The sequence below is a fragment of the Lepus europaeus genome, chromosome 5 (genome assembly GCF_033115175.1).
Source record: "Lepus europaeus isolate LE1 chromosome 5, mLepTim1.pri, whole genome shotgun sequence".
In the NCBI taxonomy this organism is placed as follows: Eukaryota; Metazoa; Chordata; class Mammalia; order Lagomorpha; family Leporidae; genus Lepus; species Lepus europaeus.
This window is the reverse complement of record NC_084831.1, coordinates 110766271-110786765: the sequence shown is the minus strand read 5'-3', so window position 1 is coordinate 110786765 and position 20495 is coordinate 110766271. Positions and strand designations below refer to the sequence as shown.

The following is a 20495-nucleotide window of genomic DNA, read 5'->3' as shown; positions in this document are numbered from 1 at the left end:
CACTGTCCCAGTGTCACAGAAGAGGGACCACACTGGCACGTATGGAGGGCTGTGCCAGATCATCTTCGCTCCTTGTTATTTTCTCTTAATCTGCACAACAACCCAATGAGACTGGCAGTATTTTCATGTTGGTTTCCTAAAGGAAAAAATACAACAAACAACAAACCCCAGCAAAAAAACACGCAGCCCAGCAGAGCTAACCTAGCAGACTAAGCCCCTGCACGGCATACGTGAGCAGAATTACAGGAGGCTACAGATCCACGGCCTGGCTCCCACTATGATCAAACTGCACCACCCTGTTACACACCCAGGTTATTAACCCTTCCTCAAAGTCGGGGACATCTGGGAAGACAAGCAGGGTGGTAACAGCTGGCTCCTGGGTTCCATGCGGTGTGCAGCAGGGCTGTGTCCTCAGCTCTTCTGAAACTTAGTGAACCTGGGACAGCTGGTTAGGTGAGCGGGCTGTGTGCGAACTTACAGGACACGGGAGGGCGCTGTCTCTGATGATGACGACGGTGTGGTTTATGATCTTTAACGGGACAGGGACTTTAGAGGCAGCTGAGTGTAATGACTAATTGTTAAAGGTGCACGAGTTTGCACAACTCAATGTTCTCCAACAGTTACACAGGGAGAGCTCTAACTACGGAGCTATTGTTTGGACCCAGCTTGCAGAGTCATTACGATGAGAGTGTATCCAGCACGAGCCATTCCAGAGCATCAGACGTAACAGGAGAAGGCAACACCTATGCCCACACCCCAAGCAGTAACACTCTACGTACTCACTCTGCCCAGAGGAGGAGGTGGATCTATAGGCTTGGGGGCAGGAGCAGGTGCTTCCAGGACACACATGCTCCTAGTTCCTCACCCCGTACCCTCCGAGTGGGATAAGAACTTGGTGAGGAAGGGCCTCCGCAGTAATAAATTATCATCTCTACCAAGAAAATGTGCTGGGCACTTGACAGGCATCATCCCACTAAATCAAGCACACGGAAGCTGAGGCGCGTGACGTGACACACCCCAAACACAACCAGTTGGTAGAGCAGGACTCAATACGGGTCTCCTTGCCTCCACCGCTTGGCCATACTCTCCTGTCTTCGGGAATAATCCTGGACACACGGCTGATGATAATTTCCCTAGAGAAACCTTCAGACCTAAATTTTATCTCCGACATGTGGCATACAGAACCCTGAAGTTTCTACCAAGTACTTAGCAGATTAACAGCTCCTTTTAAAGAAAAAATAATTACCTTCCTCAACAGCACACTGCTGGAGGAGGGGCGGGTCCTCCAGCAGCAAGGAATGCAAATCAGGCTCTTAAGCCTGAAGAGAACTCAGCCCCGAGCCCGCGGAACCTTCTCCAATTAACACCGCAGAAGTCTGATACTCCGGGCAGAGAGCTCAACCATGAACTGATTAGTATCCAACTCTTGCCAAAGGCTCATTTAAGACATCTGATAGCAGGGAGAGATGGCTTAATATGCAGATTAACGAGTCATTCCGCTAGACTCTCTAAGTTTTCGCCATCTACTAGATGGGTTCAACACAAAGCAACATTTGTCCCCTACAGTAATTCAGCTTCTTACAGAAACTCCTTCACACACTTAAGATTTATGCCCACAGCTTTTATAGAGAGTGGATCTAAGAAGCATCCATTTAAACAATCACGGAGGGGCTTTTGTAAAACGGCGGTTGAAAGCACTGTCCATTATGTCATCCAATGCCCCTGAAATAAAAAGCACATGATAAATTCAGTGCCAAGAAAAAGTTTGTGTCTCTGCAGTTTGTTTTCCCTCCTCGGTGGAGAACTGTGTAATCACAGCTCTATTTAAACCTCTCTTCCACCCTTCTTAAACCTCGGAGGCAAACTCAGTGCTCAAGGGCAGTAACTAATTTGTCCCAACCACCTTGCGGTATCTAAGATTTTTTTTTACCCCTCTTGATCTTATTTTTATGACTCTTGCTTTAAATTTTGCTCCAATTTGCAAGCCAACTTACATTTGTTTGTTTTCCCCTCTCCTTCAAAGTAGGCCACAAATCCAAAGTAGAAGAGGCTTTTTCTCAGCCTCTAAAAACTCATCACGAAGCTCCCGACTGCTGTGAGGGCTCCTGGATCTGCCAGCCACATTCACGTCCCGGCCCTGATGTTTTCCGGGTTGGTGCAACAGGCACTTGAGAAGACCCCAATCGGCTTCACCCCACTCGCCTGCCTCCACGCAGCAACCCCAAGCAGAGGAGGACAAGAACTGCCCGGCTTCTGCGACTCTATGCTCTGCAGCCTCCTAAGTGAATCGGATCCGCCAAGGCTGAAAACACTTCCACCAAGATGACAACAGGGTGGACAGACGGGATCCTGGGCTGTAATTCTCTCCCAGCTCTCCTAAATGTCTCCTTTTGAAACAGCAGAATCAGGCATTAACCTGTGGATTCTGTTTCCCAAAGACGGCCATGGCCTTTCCCATCCCATGTGCCCGTCTGCGGCGTGACCTTGCTGCCACAGAGGGGCCTTCTTTCTCCACTCCTTTTGACCCTGAGTGGACTCCGGACAGAGAGACTGATAGAGACCAGCAGATGTGATCGTGTGCTGGTCCCAGGCACAGTCTGTAAGTGGGCCAGCAACTTCCGCTTCTTGACCTTTGGGAGGCAGCTGCCGTGTAAGATATGGGACCACCCTGAGAAGATCGTGCTGGGAGATACCCAAGCCACGGAGAGAGGGCCTGAGGGAGGAGATGCATGTGGGGCAAGGGAGGCCTGGGAGCACAGTGCCAGGTGCACAAGAAAGCCATTGGGAAGGGGGAATCTGCAGCCCCAGCTATCCCCATGTATATAAGAGATGGGGTCCTTTCCTAATTCCTGACCCTCAAAATCGTAAATAAAAGATACTGGTTCTCAGATGGGGACAGAGGTGGTACTAGACTCACAGGGTTATTTATTTAGAGCAAATCCTGAGCCTAGCGCCTGGCACATAGTAAGTGCTCAGGAAGTAGCCGAGTAGCAACATCGAGCAGGTGTGTCACACCTGCCTCCTTCTCAAGCATTCTTCTGTGACAATATTCCATAGTCACATAACCTAGCGTGGCACATGACCTACACAACAGAGTGCTTGGCAGGTCACCTGTCTTTCTGCCATGTTTGACCTCTTCTCAGACACTGCCCAGAGGCCCCACGTTGTGTCTGGCCTGGGATTCACATGCACACCCATGTGTTACACACTTGGAGGCCACAGGCTAGTGGCGGGCCAGGGCCCTCAGTCTCCGGGGGGCCGTGCAGCAAGGTCTGCTGATGAGCCTCTAGCCAGCGCAATGGTGTGAGTCATAGGCACGAGCAAGGCGGAGACTTAGAGGAACTGAGGAGAAGAAAGCAGGTTTTCCTACCACACACACACTCCTGGAGGGTTTACCCACGGGCCAACAGCTCTGAGTCATCTACGAGTCAAATATTCCTGCTGTCTTCACAATTCCGGTTTTCCTACACACACACATCTTACAACGTAATGCATGTGTCGATTCTGGCTGATCTACCCGTCCAGCCAACACCATCGAGTGCCTATTCTGTGCAAAGCACCAGGGAGCCAGGGTTCTGAGCTTGGCAGCCACGGTGAGGGCCAAGCACATGGATGACTGGCACCACAGTGAGCCAGAAACTCCTGGGGAAACGAGCCTCGGGGTCCTTAGGATGGGGACGGAGCCCCTGCCACAATTTAGTCTCTCCATTTCTTTCCACTCCCTGGAGAGCACAGCCCTCGACAAACCCCTTCTAGTTAAAAGAGCCCACCTCCTCCCAGAGCCCCCCCCCCCCCCCCCCCCCGCTGCTGACAGTCCCTGCATGTCCCCCAGGGTACGCCCCGATCAATGCACCAGTACTTCAAAGAAGCCCTCAAATTGGAGTGCAGGCAGCACTTTCAAAAAAAAAAAAAATCCTGGAGCTGGGATTCGGAATTGACGGCGGAGGGGCGCGGGGAGCCAGCGCTGGGCTTTGACAGCGCCACACGATGCACAGAAGATCAGAGCTGTGAGACAGATTCAGCTCCAGAGATGAAAAATCCTCTTTTGGTGCTGACAACATCTGTTTTATTTTGAAGGTTGCTAAGGAGAGTTCTGGCTGGGCCAGCCTTGTTCCAGTTCAGTACTTCATGGTGAGTCTCCTGCACCGGCTTCAGGCGGCAGGAATAAAAGCTCACCACATAAACCCCGCTCCTTCTCCTTTGCACCTATCAAAGGATCACTTTGCTAACAGGAACCCTCACACCCTGCCTGGTCTCCACTGCAACGGGCTGTCTCTTCTGCTTATTTTTTGTAAGAATTTGTTTTTATTTATTTGCAAGGCAAGACAGACACTGGTAGATCTTTGGCATATTGGTTCACTCCCCAAATGCCCACAACAGCTGTGGTTGCGCCAGGCCAAAGCCAGGCATCCAGAATGCCATGTAGTATTTAAGTGACCACCTGCTGCCTCCTAGGGTGCATAGTAGCAGGAAGCTGGAATCAGAAGTTAGGCCAGGCCTTCAACCCAGGCACCCTGACAGGGGATGCAGGTATCCCAAGGGACAGCTTAACCTATGTGCCTGCCCCACCTACTTTTTTTTTCCTTTTTAGAATTTATTTCCTTGAAAGGCAGAGTTACAAAGAAGGAGAGACAGACAGAAACATCTTCCATCTGCTGGTTCACTCCCTAGATGGCTACAACAGCCAGAGGCTAGGCCAGGCTGAAGCCAGGAGCTTCTTCCGGGTCTCCCATGCAGGTGCAGGGGCCCAAGGACTTGGGCCATCTTCTACTGCTTTCCCAGGCCATAGCACAGAGCTGGATGGGAAGTGGAGCAGCTCAGCCTCAAACTGGCACCCAAATGGGATGCTGGCACCGCAGATGGCGGCTTAGCCTGTACCAGCCCTTCCACTTGCCATCTTATTGCTCTTCTCCCTGTCCCCTCTGGTCTTACTTGCAGACTCTCCATCGTTGGCAAACCAAGGCTGACTAGGGAGAGCCAGCCAGACGGGACAGACACTATTACCTCCTAAGCACAGATCCTGATGCAGAGGTGAGGCAGAGCTGCGGATGAGCTGGAGTTCAGGGTGGGAGGTTATTCAGCATCAGAGGAGGAAAGGCTCTCCTGGCCTTTGAAGATCTGTTTGCCTCCCAGTACTCAGGGCAACGCCAAACGCCTTCCTCAGGGAAGACGGAGGAGCGCTGATTGACAGGCCGGTCCCATCTCCACAGTACCGCTGGTGGGAAGTGAAGCTCTCCTCACCCCACTGGACCCCAGCCCTCCTAAATCTACTCACAACGACACTGAAAACAATTTGGAAAAGGTGGTGACAAGCTTGCCCAGTGGGCAAACAAGTGGGATAGGGATGGGAAGATGGGCGTGGCGGGGGACAGAGCAGCCAGCCATCTTCACAGACACGACACGCTACCGGGCGGCTAAGCCTGGGCAGACCCCTGCTCCTCCCCGGGGATCGTGTCTGGGCTGAGCGCACCCAGGAGAAGAGGCCCCTCCCCACAACTGGTGTCTGCAAACACAATCAATCATCCAGGGATTCCAGGGTATTAGTGGAAAAAATTCCATCAACCCAAGGAATTCTCTTTCCGAACTGGGCTTGGGAAAAGCACCAGCTCTGGTCAGGGAGCAGCCAGGAGTCTAGGAAGAGGAGGGAGGAATGGCAGATTCTCTGTCCAACAACAATCCATTCCCCAGGGCTCCGCACCTGCAAATCTCAACAACAAAGGATGCTATATCCTCTCAGATGAGGGTGTTGAGACAACTAAGGCCTTCTTATCTGAACATCTCCCTTGCCTGCTGGACTCCACTGTAGCCGGTTTCACCTGGGATTCATCTGAGCTAAAGAATGCTCATCCTGATAGAGCACATGCCCAAATAACACACAAAGCTGAGTGCCCAGGCTCCTCTGGGAAGCGCAAAGGCCAGAAGCAGCTGGGGAGGAGGCCAAGAGCCGTGCTCCGCACCACTCACCTAGCCAGGTCACGCCCACAGCAGCTGCAGCAGACATGGCCTCTGCCACCTTGTGCCAGCTCCTGTTGTGGCCCGGTACCCAGAGTGCCACGTGGCAGAAATAGTAGCCGGAGTTTTCTTTGCTAACATCTCGAACCAGTAAATGGAAGGAGCGTGCGTCCACGTGACTCAAAGCAACGTGAGGGGAGCTGTGCGTCAGGGAGTCGCGGTCCAGCCGGGCCAGCACGCGAGGCCCGGGCAAGGTGCTGTCCGGCGTCCTGCTGTAGTACCACGTCACCTCGGGCCGCACGTCGTCTGCTCGGTCCGTGGTGATGTTGCAGGTCAGGTCCAGATCCTTGCCTTCAGCCACAGACACGTTCCTGGGCACCGATGCTCGGAGAACTTGGAAATGAAAAACAAACACATCTAAGTGATTGGGACGACGTTTTCCCCGCCCACTTTCCCGCAGAGACCATCTCCTTTTCAGTTTCTGTTCCTGGCACCAACGTTAGAAGGTTTTGGACAGCTGTATTTGCAAGCTATTTAATGAATAAATTCATGAAGCATATATATATTTTTTTTTCCACAAAAATGCTAACAGCAGCACACACTTATATACACCTACTTTACACCAAGCAGTATTCTGAGTGCTTTAGAATGATCAACTCTCAAAGTGACCTTTGGAGGTGGGAATTATCACTGTCTTAAAGAAAACTGAAGCACAGAAAAGCTAAGTAACTTCTTGAAGGCCACACAGCTAATACACGGTAGGGTTGGGGTCCAACTCTAGGCTGGCTGCTTCCAGGAAATCTGCTCCTAACTTTTTTTGTTTTTTAAAGATTTAATTTGTTTTTGAAAGATAGAATGAGAGACAGAGGGAGAGAGAGAATGAGAGATCTTCCATCTGCTGGTTCACTCCCCAAATGGCCGCCCGCAGCCAAGACCGGGCCAGGCTGAAGCCAGAACCGCATCTGGGTCTCCCACGTGGATGGCAGGGACCCAAGCACTGGGCCATCCCCCACTGCCTTTCCAGGTGCATTGGCAGAGAGCTGGATGGAGAGCAGAGCGGCCAGGACTTGAACCAGCACTGTGGTGTGGAACATGGATGTCGACACTGCATGTGGTAGCCTAACCCGCTGCACCACAACAGTGGTTCCGGCTCTGCCCTTTATAAGAAATCTGCCAAACATCACGAAACTGAAATTACACTTTCTCTGTGTGCATCATTAAAGCGGGTGATTTTGCAGGAAAAAAAGGGCAATGCAGTTCTTTTAAAAAATGTTTTTATTTCTTTATTTGAGAGACACAGACGCAGACACACAGCGAGATCTTCCATCTGCTGGTCCACTCCCCAAATGCCTGCAACAGCTGGAGCTGAGTCACACTAGAGCTGGGATCTGGAACTCAGTCTGGGTCTCCCATGTGGGTGGCAGGGACCCAACTACTTAAATCTGCTGCCTGTCGGGGTGCACGTTAGCAAAAAGCTGAAATGGGAGGCAGAGCCAAAACCAGGCTCTCCAATCTGGGATGTGGACATCCCAAGCAGTGGTTTAACTGCTGTACCAAACACCAGCCCCGACAACTTAGTTCTGACTGCGACCCACGCATGGTGTCGGCTGGGGCCTAGAAAACAGGGAAGGAGGTGCCAGTGAAACCAATTTATGTGTAAAAAGGGAAAAGTCCTAAGAGAAGGGCCAGGAAAGTGAAATCAAACAATTTTCCTTATGAACCAAGTCTTCAACATGTAATGTATTTGGAATGCCATTTATTTCAATAGACATACCCACCTAAAAGTCAAGCACCCGACACACAACCTGAAACCAAAACACAATGGTCTTTGGATTATCCATGCTACTGCTTTCTCTCATTAGCGTGGATAATTAAAAGCCAACTATATTTAGACAAAGCACTGAAGTGTTTGGTGTCAGAGACTCAAGGCAGATCTAGTTTCAGCATTCCCCTGTTGAAGCTTTTTACATGGAAACATTTTCCTCTATTCAGAGAGTTTTGAAAACGAAGTTGAACACCTGTAATCAGAGTAGAAAAACATTCAACTCGTGATAATGGTGTGGGAACAATTACTTAGGTGTTGAACGGCTAACACCTCCCAGAGGATTTAGGTGGAGGTGCGGCCCTGGCCTTCCAGAAGAACAGTCACAGTCAACCACTGCTCCACAGTGGCCCAGGGACAGAGGCCAGAGCCCAACTCGGAAAAGACCTTTCACCTGCCTGACAACATTTCAAGCCAAGTTCAAGAATGCCCTTGAGAGATAACAGGAAATGCAATGGACAAAGTATTAGAGAAAGGAATTTAAAAGTCCAATCTCAAGGTTGGCGCTGTGGCATAGGTTAAGCCTCCGTCTATAGTGCCGGCATGCAATATGGGCTCCAGTTCAAGTCCCAGTTGCTCCACTTCCAATCCAGCTCTGCTAATGCACTTGGGAAAGCAGAGGAAGATGGCCCAAGACCTGGGGCCCCTGTAACCACGTGGGAGACCAGATGAAGCTCCTGGCTCCTTGTTTCAGCCTGGTCCAGTCTGGCTGTTGTGGCTGTTTGGAGAGTGAACCAGGGGATGGAAGATCTTTCTCTCTGTAACTCTGCCTTTCAAACAAATAAGTAAATCTTTAAAAAAAAAAAAAAAAAAAAAAAAAGCCTCATCTCTCCTTTCACCCACCCTCCAAATGCTTCTTCCTCATTCACCATTTTCAAGGGGCCAAAAGTAACCTGATGGTAGCTTTTGAACCACTCTACACACAGCCCCTGTGGTCACGTTGTGGGGTGGCTGGGTCCACATTCTTGTCTTTGACGCAAGAAGGAATTCAAGGATGAGACACAAGTAAAGGGCAGCAGAGAAGCAAGATTTATTCATGAGAGAGAGAGAGAGAGAAAGAGAGAAAGAGAGATGCACTCAACAGGGTTTAGATCCATCCCTTTAAATCACTGGGAGGCATAGAGGGTGGGCAGGGCTTAACTGAATATTCAAAGGGCAGAGTTTGGCGTAGGGCTCTAGGGCTGCCCATTTCCTTGCCTTTTTTTGGAAATCTCAGAAGTTTCATGGCATCAGGTGCATCATGGGGGCGGGAGTGTCAGCCAGGGTCACTTTAGTATAGCGACCTTATAGTGAGCTAAAGGTCATTGCAGGAAAGCAACTGGCAGCCATAAAGGATATTTTTAACCAGTGAAACTGCAGAAGATGTGGTTTTCTACTGCATGGAAAGAGGTGGGTCTGGGCAGGGCAGGCAAGGCTGCAGGTGGGGGCCGGCCACCTCAGCTCCTTCCTAGCCACCTCCCTGCCTATACCAGAGCCCCTGGGGTCCTGCTGGAGTCACCTCCACTGGGCTGACAGTTAACGGAAGGAAAAGATCTTAGGAGGGAGTGGAGCCGTTCAACATGCAGCAGTGGACTGTGAGCTCGGAGACAATAGTTTTCAGGTTCTAGAAATACGGGCAAGGGAGTCTCTCTAACTGTGTAGTTCACCTTGTAATTTTCTCTGTACAAGTGGCTGCACATCTGCTGCACCCCTAACCACAGGTCCCACACATCCTGGATTCAGGGGTTTACTGGTAGGGGACAGGATGGAGCAGGCTGAAGGGGAAAAAAAGAACCAGTTCTAAGGATCTGTAAATGTAGCAGGGGCGTGAGACAAAGGCGCCCGTGGTGCTGGCTTTCTCCCACGGACTGTAACTGAATTCATAAATTAGGCAGCAAGATCTGCAACATTCAGACCACAGGTAACACGGCTTTGTTGTTTCAGGGGCTCCGTGCTACTGATCTTAACAAAGCGGTCGGGACACAGGAACAGCCAGACAGAGACGGTGCAGACGCTGCCAGGGAGAGAACACCATCACCTGGTCCACAAAGAGAATGGGGGGAGTCTGTGACCTTCCATGGACGACACACAGGATCCCACCTTTCTCTGCATTACCCTTACCTGCAATACAGCATCTGTTCTCAGGGTGAAAGTGTGAACAAGCCAGTGTAGCGTTACCTGTCTCTGGGACTCTGTCCCCAACAGAAATCACACACATCTTCTCATCACATCATAGCTGTTGGAGACGCCCTGAAAAGGCGTTCCCATTCCCCGCTGCTTAGAAATCCCTCTGGTGGTTAGGTCTGCCACTGTATCTTATTACGAATGCATTAACAAAGAAGCATAACATTACTAAAAAGCAGATCTGTCTTAAAATATTTTGAGAACTAGTTCCACGTGATTGCTCTCCTTTGCCAGCTGTGTACTATGTTTTACAAACTACAGCATGCTTACTCTGAGATAGGGTCTATGGGCCTCCATAGACCATCAAAGAAATCCACAGCACAAAAGAATTGGGAGCCCCCCCAAGTCTCGGGTGAGAGCCAGACGCCGCTGCCTGCCTACATGTTGCCCAGTGCCCCAGTCTTACAAAAGGATATTAAGGATTTTGAGGTGTGTTCAAAATGGGGAACAAAACAAAACAAAACAAAAACACCTTTACGACTGAGATTCCTGCACAGGAGGACAACGCGCTGCAGAGCTGCAACTCCGAATCCCTCCACCTCACTGGAAGTATCTCACGCAAGCTGAAAAGCTGGAGCTCTCTCAGGGCGGGTTCCAGGCAGATCACCATGCCAAGGCAGGCAGCCTGAGCCCACCGGCCAAGCGGTTTCTGCATGTGGGGCCAAGACTGACCGCCACTCTCTGCAATGACCCAGCTCTTAAGAACTGGCTTTCAGCACCTATTTCTACTAGATCCAGCTCCTGTGCACTCAGGATGGTGCAGCCTACAGAGACAAAACGCTCCCTGTGCACACTGTTTCTGCCTTTCTTCCCATCTGGGCAGCAGAGCAGCCACACACGCGCAGGAAGTGAGTCCAGCCAAGGTCTTCCCAGTTGAAGATACAGGAGGTAGCAGCAACAGCAGCAAAGTACTATGGGAGCTGAAGAGACTGGACTCCCAGAACACCCGGCTCGTCCACCCAGCCCCAGCAACGACAATGCCCTGCAGTGGTCTTGTCACACTTTGTCTCTGCTGAAGCTGCAAGCTCCACGGGGCCTGGGAACGAGACTCCAGCTCCTGGTCTCCCAGGGCCCGGCACAGAGCTGAGCCACAGGAAGTTCTCCATCAATGCCTACTGAACAGTGAGACCACAATGGCTTCAAGTTCTTATTTGTTTAAGTGTGTTTTCTAAAATGCATTTTCTACTTTCTTAATTACTTCTGCAGCTGTAATGGGGGAGCTTAAAAAAAAAAAAGACTGAATCCCAAGACAAAGAACTTCTTGTAGAAACTCCAAGCCCTGGGGCTGACACTGTAGCACAGCACATTGAGCAGACACTTGTAATGCCAGCATCCCTTACAGGTACCAGTTCAGGTCCGGGCTGCTCCACTTCCAATCCAGTTCTGTGCTAATGCACCTGGGAAAGCAGCAGCAGATGGCCCAAGTGCTTGTGCCTCTGCGCCCTTGTGGGAGACCAGGAAGAAGCTCCTGGCTCCTAGCTTTGGTTTCAAATAAATAAAATAAATCTTTAAAAAAAGAAAAGAAAGAAACCCCAAGCCCGGATGCCTTTGGGGTGTGGATGACACAGCAAAGCACCAAGAGGCCCAGCCCTAGACAGCACCTCACCCAACAGGGGAGGGCACGCCCAAAGGGCCCCAAAAGCAAGCCCAGAGGATTCGGATATGTGAGAAGCTTTGCAGTGAGCACGGATCAACCAGTGGCTGCGGGCAAAGGCAGAGATGCAGGGACTAAGGACAGCAAACAGATAAAGTTGAGGGGACAGCGTGTGAACAGACACACCTCAAAGCCCCTCTGTGCAGCAGGTGGGACCTCACTCTGGTAGAGGGACTGGTGGACGTGACCTCGGAGGGAAGGCACTGCCGCGGGGTTACCGGGGCACTGCAGAATGTCTGCGGAACACGGAGTTAAAGCGGCAGGCACGGGCAGCAGTGAGCGCCTGGCTTTCAGCACCAGCTCCTCTGCTTCTTATCCAGGTTCCTGCTCCTGTGCAGCCTGGGAGGCAGCAAATGATGGTTCATGTACTTGGGTTCCTGTCACCTGGGCTCCTGGCTTTGGCCTGGCCTAGGCCCAGCTGTTGTGGTCATTTGGGGAGTGAATCAGCAGATGGAAGATTTATATCTTTCTCTCTGAGTGTCTCTCTTTCAAATAAATAAAAATAAGTAATCTTTTTTAAAAAGGCAAGGTTTGGTTTTTTTTTTTTTTTTTTTGGTTGTATAAAACAATTTTCAAATCCATGCAAAGAATTTTCAAAAAGTTCATGGAAGTACATATTATGAAAAAATTATGCATGATTTCAAAAATTTCACACTGAAACAAACGTACTTTTTAATTACATTTTCCATGAACTTTCTGGCATACTCTCACATATGAGCTACAGCTCCCCATGGGCACACATTCAGACAAAAGCAGCTGCAAAGCAAAACTGAGCACATAGCACAGAACAACGTGCCCCTCAGCAAACTGCACAGAACAAATGCACCCTTCACCAAACAAACTATCAGTAGCACCCGGCTCCTTGCACCGTCAACCAGAAGTGGAAATAATTACTGTCAGAAAAAGATGGGGCTCCCTGGCTAGTTCTTCACACCATCCATCAGCGTCACAAAGCAACACACAGTCTGCAGTATAGCCTTTCCAGGCGCTCACCTGTTGGCTGCATCACCACGGTGGCTACCTCCACGGCCTTTTCCTGGATTTCTTGCCAGCTGCCCTGCTCTGTAATCCACTCGCTGACAATGCACCTGTAGGTGCCCTGATCGGCGGACAGCGCTCGGGACACGGAGAGGCGGTAGGCGTCACTGCCGGCGGTGTCTAGGCGCACGTCCCCGCTGTGATAGCGCTGCTCGTAGCCGGGGCCCGGGCGGAACCTGCCCTCGTGGGTCAGGGCCAGGACGCTCCGATGGGCGGGGCCGCGGTGCAGCTCCCACAGTACCGCCAGGTGCGTGTGCAGCGGCGAGGCCGAGGAAGCTGTGCAGCGCAGCTCAAAGGGCTCCCCTTCCCGCAGGCTCAGGCTGGGGGCGGGCCTCGCGCTTGGGCCCAAGTGCAGGGCGTCGGGTAGCACTGCAGGGAGAGAAGAGGATGAGCCAGCTGCTCACAGCACCCCTGCAGCAAAGGCCACACCTGCCAGGACGCCCTGGCCGCCAGCCATGACCACGGCTGCAAACGGAGACAGTCTCCTCCTCTTCTACTCATCTATAATCAACTGACTTGCTGACTTGAAGCAGGACCAAAAAAACTAGACACTAATAAAACCCCCTGGCAGCACAAGGTGGCGAAGACTTCTTTTGAAGACGTCTCTTCATCCCCATGTCTCACCCCCGTGCCTCAGTTTCCTGAAAGGGACTTGACAGCTGGACAGTCCTCAGGGAGCTGCTGTGAAACTGGAGGGTGTCAGAGAGGACAAGGTGTCAGGATGGTGGCTGGCACCTCGCAGTCATGATAAAATGACAGGGTGGGACAACCAGACACCCCTTGAGTGAGGACACAGGGCTGCGGGAGGGAACCTGCCCAGTCTGCAAGTCAGGAGTTAGGACGGTGGGAGCTGCCTGCGGCTGAAGGCCTGGGGCAGGCACCCACGGGGCAGTGGCCAGCCAGGGAGAGCACAGGACTCCTCGGCCTCAGAGCCTGGGGAAAGGAAGCCTCAGGGAGAGCTATTAGGAAGAGAAGCGGGAAGCACTGGACCTCGGACAGCCAGGGAGGGGGCCTCTACCAAGGGCTGGGAGGATCTAGGGGGCTGGCCTGGCAGCTGGGCGAGATCTCGACTCCTCAAACACCACTAGCCGCTACCTCTTGGGTTGTTCCCCGTTCCACACCCAGAGACCATCTCAGCGTCCCCATGAAGGGGGATGCAAAAACATTTTTCCCAGAGATCCAACTCTACTGCAAAATGAACATAACAACCTTCTAGTATCTACATCAGTCTGTGAGTGTGGCTAACACGACTCGGTTCTCAAGGCCAGTTGGCAGTTCAGGGCAAGAGGAGCAGTTAAGACCCATAAAACTGAAGGCCACACACACTTGGGACCATGCACAGAGCCTGCCAGAGACTCCCCCTGGGCAGCCAGCCAAGCTCCCTCATGATCACCCACCTGCGTACATGAGCTAAGCCTTCCTCCTCCTCCTCCTTCTCCCAGAGACTGCAGAAGAAACGGAACCACTCAAGAGGTGGGGGGGAATTCTGCTGCTACTCTCTCCCTCCTAAGATGGGGATTGCAAGGGAAGACAAAGGCACATCTGGCCTAACAGAGGTGTGACATGTTGCATGATTTAACCCCAATGCGAGCAGGTCTTAGGGGACTATTTTATTAAAAACAAACTCAGGATTCTCTACAGCTGTGAGGGAGCAGTATCAGGAAATCTGAGGTTTCCCGGTTTTAAAACCTACTGAACAGATGTGGCCGCTCTGTCCCCTCGCCTGCCCAGTGAGCGAACAGCATCTGAGATATGGGCAGGTTCAACAAATCGCTACAGAGGGAACGAGTGCCCGGACCAGCGCTGTCTTTTTATATCATCATGCACGTTTTCTGCATTCCTGATAATTATATCCATTGCTACTCAGATATAATTTTCAGGGGGAATATGGCAGGGCACAAATAAATGCATAATTGGGTAATAATAATAATCTTCTATTTTGTCAGCCTCCAATTAAAATTCTTTGTTCTTGCTCATTCGCTAGTTAGCTGTGTGATTTTGGGCAAGTAATTACTCTACGTTCTTTCATTTCCTCGCGACTAAATCATGGAATATCCTGCCCTTACCTTCTTTACAGGGATTCAGAGAATTAAATGTGAACTGAACATTCAGAGAACTGAAAGTAAATCTTAAGAGGACACGGACAATGGCAAAACCAAAAGTAAACCCCAAACATCCCGTACACACAGCATGGTCAAGACAGCAAGCTGGCCATGACCATATCATGCTCTCTCTGCAGAACACATACGACGTCTGGTAGAAACAGGTCCTTAAACCAGGAAGGTCACAAAGACCTGCACTTCAAAGCTTCTGTTCTGCCCATGAACCCAAACATCATCCTGGGCACCCCCTCCTTGTCACCCCTGAACACTTACTAGGGCTCTGTGCAATGGCTCTTGCACCTTACCACTTCTTCACAACCTTGAAGGTGGACATGGCGGCACAGGGAGGAAGCTGAGGTTGGTCATGCTCATGGCCACACAGCTGACAAGTAGTCCGGCATGCAACTGGACTCAAGAGCACAAACTACCAGAGCTGGGCTCCCCAGTACCACCCAAGCTATTTCACCCCCTGGCTGTGAGACGCTGCGGGGTCATACCGGGCCCTCAGAAGTCACCTGCCTTCAATCAGGCAAGCCACTATGACTCCATCGGACACGGGGAGGGGACCCAAGCCCCAGAGGAGTTCAATTAGCTGTAGCCAAGTGGCAGAGGGAGACCTGGCCCTGGGCATGGTGATCCCTCTTTAGTACTGTACCTTTAACCTGCACGGTGTCCTCATAGTTGCCCTGGACGGTGGCATCCGTGCTGGGCGTCGAGCACTTGTAGTGGCCTTGGTCCGGGGACTGGACGTTCCGTATGTGCAGCTCCACGGCGTCATTGGCCGTTCGCCTCAACAGGATGTCGCCCCTCTGCAGCCGCTCCCGGTACGGCTGGGCTGGGAAGCCCGCCTCCCAGGTGCTGGCCAGCTCCACAAAGCTGCTGCCCGAGGACGAGAAGCTCCAGTCGAAATTCTGCTCACTGGGGCCGTCATAGTCGCTGACGTTGCAGGGGATGATGAGCTCGGTGCCCACCACCCGGACCAGGGTCCCCGCGGGGACTCTCACCACGCGCCCCCGACACAGGGCTGCAACGACAAGAGAACAGAGGCGGGTCTTCCGTCATGGAAGGGCTTCCCAGGATAACAGCTTGCGGCCCCGCGGAGGCTCCTGCTCACAGGCACAGAATCACAGAGGCGGCCGGAGGTGTCTGTGCAGGAGGAGGCTAGGCCCGTCCCTGGGAGGATGAGCCGGAACACAACCCTGAAACGAGCACCTCTCACTCAGCCAGCTCCCCAGGATAGACAGGGAGGTCGCTGAGGTATTAAAACAGGCAAAACCAAAACACCCGGCCAGCCTCTTCTTCCCGCTGCTGTCCAACACAGCACATCACCTGGGCTGGTGGAGAACTGCGTGTGCAAAAGGAAAGCACACAGCTAATCAAGGGTTTACACGTCTGCCCACCATGCATCAACCCTCAGCTCTATAGCCCACTCCCTGCGACCTGCAAGACCGGATTCACAAGAATAGACGCCAATTTCTAAATCCCAGAGCGGCTCGCTGATAAAATGATTTAACTCCTGTTATCTGACATTGTCTATAAATTACTTTTAAAATATGACGATTCCACCAAATATTAATTCTCTATTTTCTGGCTCATTTCCTTCTCTCTACTCTTCCCTCTGATCTAAACTCAGAAGGGAGATGGGACAGCACAAAGGGAGCGAGCCTGGCTGGCTGCTGGGCCTGTGAGCGAGGCAGCGCTGGCTCCCGGGTGTTCCCAGGCACACGCCCCTCCTGGGGCCCTGGGGATTGGCGACTGTGAGTCCTTTAAGAAGTCCTCACCTCACGGCAGTGAACTTCAGAACGATGTCATGGTGCAATTACTGCCTAATTTTACATTTCAGTTAGGACCAGAAAGAGCACCGCGGCTCCTTCTTGATGCTCAGTGCACACCCGGAGCGATAAGGCACCCGGGAGAAGGCGTGGGCTCCGACACCAAGGAGACCTGTGTTTCTATCAGACAGCTTCCTCAGCTCTAAGACGGGGCGAGAAGGCTTCATTTTATGAATGTAATAAAGTGCCTAATTGAGGTTCTGCCGCGTAGCAAGGGTTCAATAAAAGAGGAACTTTCTTTTCAGTCTTAGTTTTTTTTTAATCATTTGTTACAAATGCAATAGTGTCCCCTACCCAAAATTCAGACACTGAAGCCCAAGCCCCAGGACCTTGGAACGGGACTTTGGGAAGGGGACTCTGCAGGTGTAACTGGCTGTGATGAGGTCACAGTGAACAGGGTGCGTCTCTAATGCAAAGTGGCTGCCATCCTTAAACAGGGTGTAATGGGCACAGACATGCACCCCAGGAGAACACCTGTGAGGGTGAAGGCAGAGACGGTGAGGAGACTGCAAGCCAAGGAACACCAAAAACTGCCCCTGCCGCCACCAGGCTCTGGGGCGGGCAGACTGCCGACTCCACCATCTTCAACTGTGCGGAAACAGAATTCGATCCTGTATGTTCCCCTTTTGTGGGACTTTGTTGTAGCAGCTCCAGTCAATGTCTTAATGCTGCTTGGTTTTTTGTGGGCTATATTCATGTTTTTCAAACTCTGGGTCGCCACCCTTCTCTGGGCTGTGAAATGAATGTGTAATGGTTGTGACCAGCACGTGTAAGAGTTCCAATGAAACTAAACAGAATGGAAAGTGTTGGGGTACACTGCCCTTAGCAAGGGGTACATGCTGTTTCATTATGATTTATTAAGTAAAGAAAACTATGTGTGAATCGGATTACCATGAAAGAAAACCTCATATCTTGATTTGGGTCAGGGTTAAAAAAAAAAAAAAAAGTTGAGGAGCACTTTCTTAAAGCTATTTCTGGCTTTCTTCACCCATGGCTGTTCACCTTGAGAAGGGAAAGGAAGTGGCCATGCAAGAGAAAGAGCGTGGGAGGATCATATGCCTGCTGAGCATGGGGCCCAGCTGGGGCCAGGGCCAGCCTGAACTCCAGTTCTAAGAAAAGCTGCAGAACCCTGCATCACGGGCCCTCCTTACAGATAGTTGCTGCTGGTGGTAACACCGCTTGTGTGTGGCCTATCTCCCTGCAGAACATGGAGCAACAAAGCCCATATACTGTGGGAGAGCTGCTAGAACAGGCTACTGCCCCCTCCCCACCCCTCATGGCAACACCCACGTCCCCACGCCTCCCGTTCCCATTTGTGTCCTGCGCCAGCACTCCCTGTCCCTCAGGTGGGGCTGACCCTACACCTTCCATCCCAGAGCCAGGAGCCAGGAAAATCAGACGTCCCCCAGCTCATATATGCTGCAGTTTCTGGTCCAGACACATTCCACTTCCACTGGAATCAAGGCTCACTCAGACCACGGGAGCCAGCCACGTATCAGAGACCCCATGGGGCCAGAGAGGGGGACAGAGAACAACCCACTGACCCGATGCAGCTTCTGAGCTGCGGGATCCAGCCACTCTTTCCAGACCATCTCCCCCCAACCCCCAACACATACACACCCTCTTACTGAGGACTTCAGTTTCTTCCAATTCTACTCATACCCACCCTTCCTGCTTCATATTTTTAAAGCTCATTTCTGTCATTGGTAACTCAAAACAGCACTGAAGTAATATGACAATACCTCAAAAAGTTTGTGAAAAATGGTAACATAAGATATATCTGGGGGAATTAGCAACGTGGCACAGCAGGTTAGGCCACTGCAATGGGATGCTGGCATTCCATATTGGAGTGCCAGTTGAGGCCTAGCTACTTCATTTCCAAACCATCCCCCTGCTAATGCACCCGGGACAGTGGCCCAAGTGCTTGGGCCTCTGCCACCCACATGGGAGACCAGGATAATGCAGTTCCTGGCTCCTGGCCTTAGCCAGACTTGGTTATTGTGCCTATCTGGGAAAGAACCAGCAGATAGAAGATCTCTCTCTCACCCTCTCCTTTTCTCTTTCACCCACCTTTCAAATAAATGTATCTTAAAAAAAAAAAAAAAAAAAAAAACCAACACACACACACACACATACATTTGGGATGAACACTGTGGTACAGAGTGAGTTAACACTGCTTGGGATGCTTGCATCCCATATCAGAGTGCTGGTTTCAGTCCCAGCTCCTCTGCTTCCGATCCAGCCCCCTGCTAATGTGTCTGGGGAGCAGCAGGTGATAGCTCAGTACTTGACTCTTCTCAATGCCCATCCTTTGCCAAGACGCTGGCAAGGGTCGATGAGACTGCCTGCAGGACCTCCAGGCGTCAGCCAGTACAGCTCTCGTACTGTCTCCGTCTTTATTCTTAGAGACGGCAGCTTTGGGAACTGACCCTGCCCCTTGTCTCAACTCTCCAATCCTCCTTCCACATGGCTGCCAAAACCATCTGCTTAACATACAAATCCTACATCGCTTCATGGACCAAGCCTTTCACAGCTCCTTCCTTGTCACCTGTGGGGTCCTCCAGACCCCTGGCTCAACACCCTGGGCCAAGCCGCCACCCTTCGAGTCTGCATGATTTCAACAGCCCTCCTAACCACTCTCAACACAACAAAGTCATCTTTTTATTCATTTCTTTGAGAGGCAGAGAGAGAGAGAGAGATCTTCCATCCACTGATTCACTCCCCAGATGGCCAGAGCAGGGCTGATCCAAAGGAGCCAGGAGCATCCTTTGGGTCTCCCACGGGGCTGCAGGGGCCCCAGCACTTGGGCCATTTTCCACTGCTTTCTCAGACCATAGCGGGGAGCTGGATTGGAGTGGAGCAGCCAAGACCCAAACTAATGCCCCTATGGGATGCCAGCATTGCAGGAGTACGCTTAACCTACTAAGCCATAGTGCCAGCCCCAACAAAGTGATCCTTTAAAGACATGACTCCTGGGTCAGAACTCTCCAGTCACTCCACATCTCATCCAGAAAGAACCCACGATCCAAACAGAGGCCACCAAGCCCCGGAGGGCCGGGCCCCCTTTGCTCTTCTCCCCCTCTCCACTACACCAGCCATATTTTCCTCCTCTGGGTTCCTTGGACTAAAAAGACCCACCCACTCTAACCTCAGGGCCTTTGCATATTGCCTCAGCCCAGGACATTTTTTTTTTTTTTTTAATTTTTGCTTATGTATTTGAGAGGTAGAGTTACAGAGAGGGAAATCTTCCACCCACTGGTTCACTCTCCAGATGGCCGCATCAGCTGGAGCTGAGCTGAAGCCAGCAGTTTCTTAGGTCCCACAGGGTGCAGGGGCCCAAGGACTTGGGCTATCTTCCACTGCTTTCCCAGGCCATCAGCAGGGAGCTGGATTAGAAGTGGAGCAGCCAGGACTCAAACTGGTACCCATATGGGATGCCAGTGCCACAGGCAAATGCTTAACCCAGCCCCATGCCCAGGACATTCTTAAGACATCCACCCCACCGGCTTCTTCACCAGCCTCCGATCTTTATTCCCAGGCTGTCTGCTTGGAGAGGCCTTTCCCAACCATCCTAAAACGACAACCTCACCTCCATTCTTGCCCCTCTCGAATTTTCTTATCATTTATCACTCATATACTACATGTGCATTTTGACATTTTTACTATTATTGTCTTGTTTTTCCCATTTAGAATATTTGTTTCATATAAGCAGTGACTCTTAAAAAAAAAAAATCTGTTTTCATTTTATTTGAAAGGCAGGGAGACACAGAAAAACATCTCCCATCTGCTGGTTCATTCTCCAAATGCCTGCAACAGCAGCACTTGGCCAGCACAAAAGCAAGGACTTGGAACTCAGTTCAGGTTTCCCACAAGGAGGGCAGGAATCCAAGCTCGAGCCGTCACCTGCCGCCTCCCAGATGCAGATTAGCAGG

General features: G+C 51.4%; 1 protein-coding gene across 1 annotated transcript in view; it reads right to left on the bottom strand.

Moving 5' to 3' along the window:
• Positions 1-20495, bottom strand: part of PTGFRN (prostaglandin F2 receptor inhibitor) — a 77407-nt gene that overhangs the window by 30320 nt on the left and 26592 nt on the right. The window contains exons 2-4 of the mRNA XM_062192045.1: positions 15387-15755; positions 12585-12998; positions 5965-6345 (exon numbers count right to left, since the gene is read on the bottom strand). Of these exons, the coding sequence (XP_062048029.1) occupies positions 5965-6345; positions 12585-12998; positions 15387-15755 (1164 nt within the window). The remainder of the gene's footprint in view (positions 1-5964; positions 6346-12584; positions 12999-15386; positions 15756-20495) is intronic.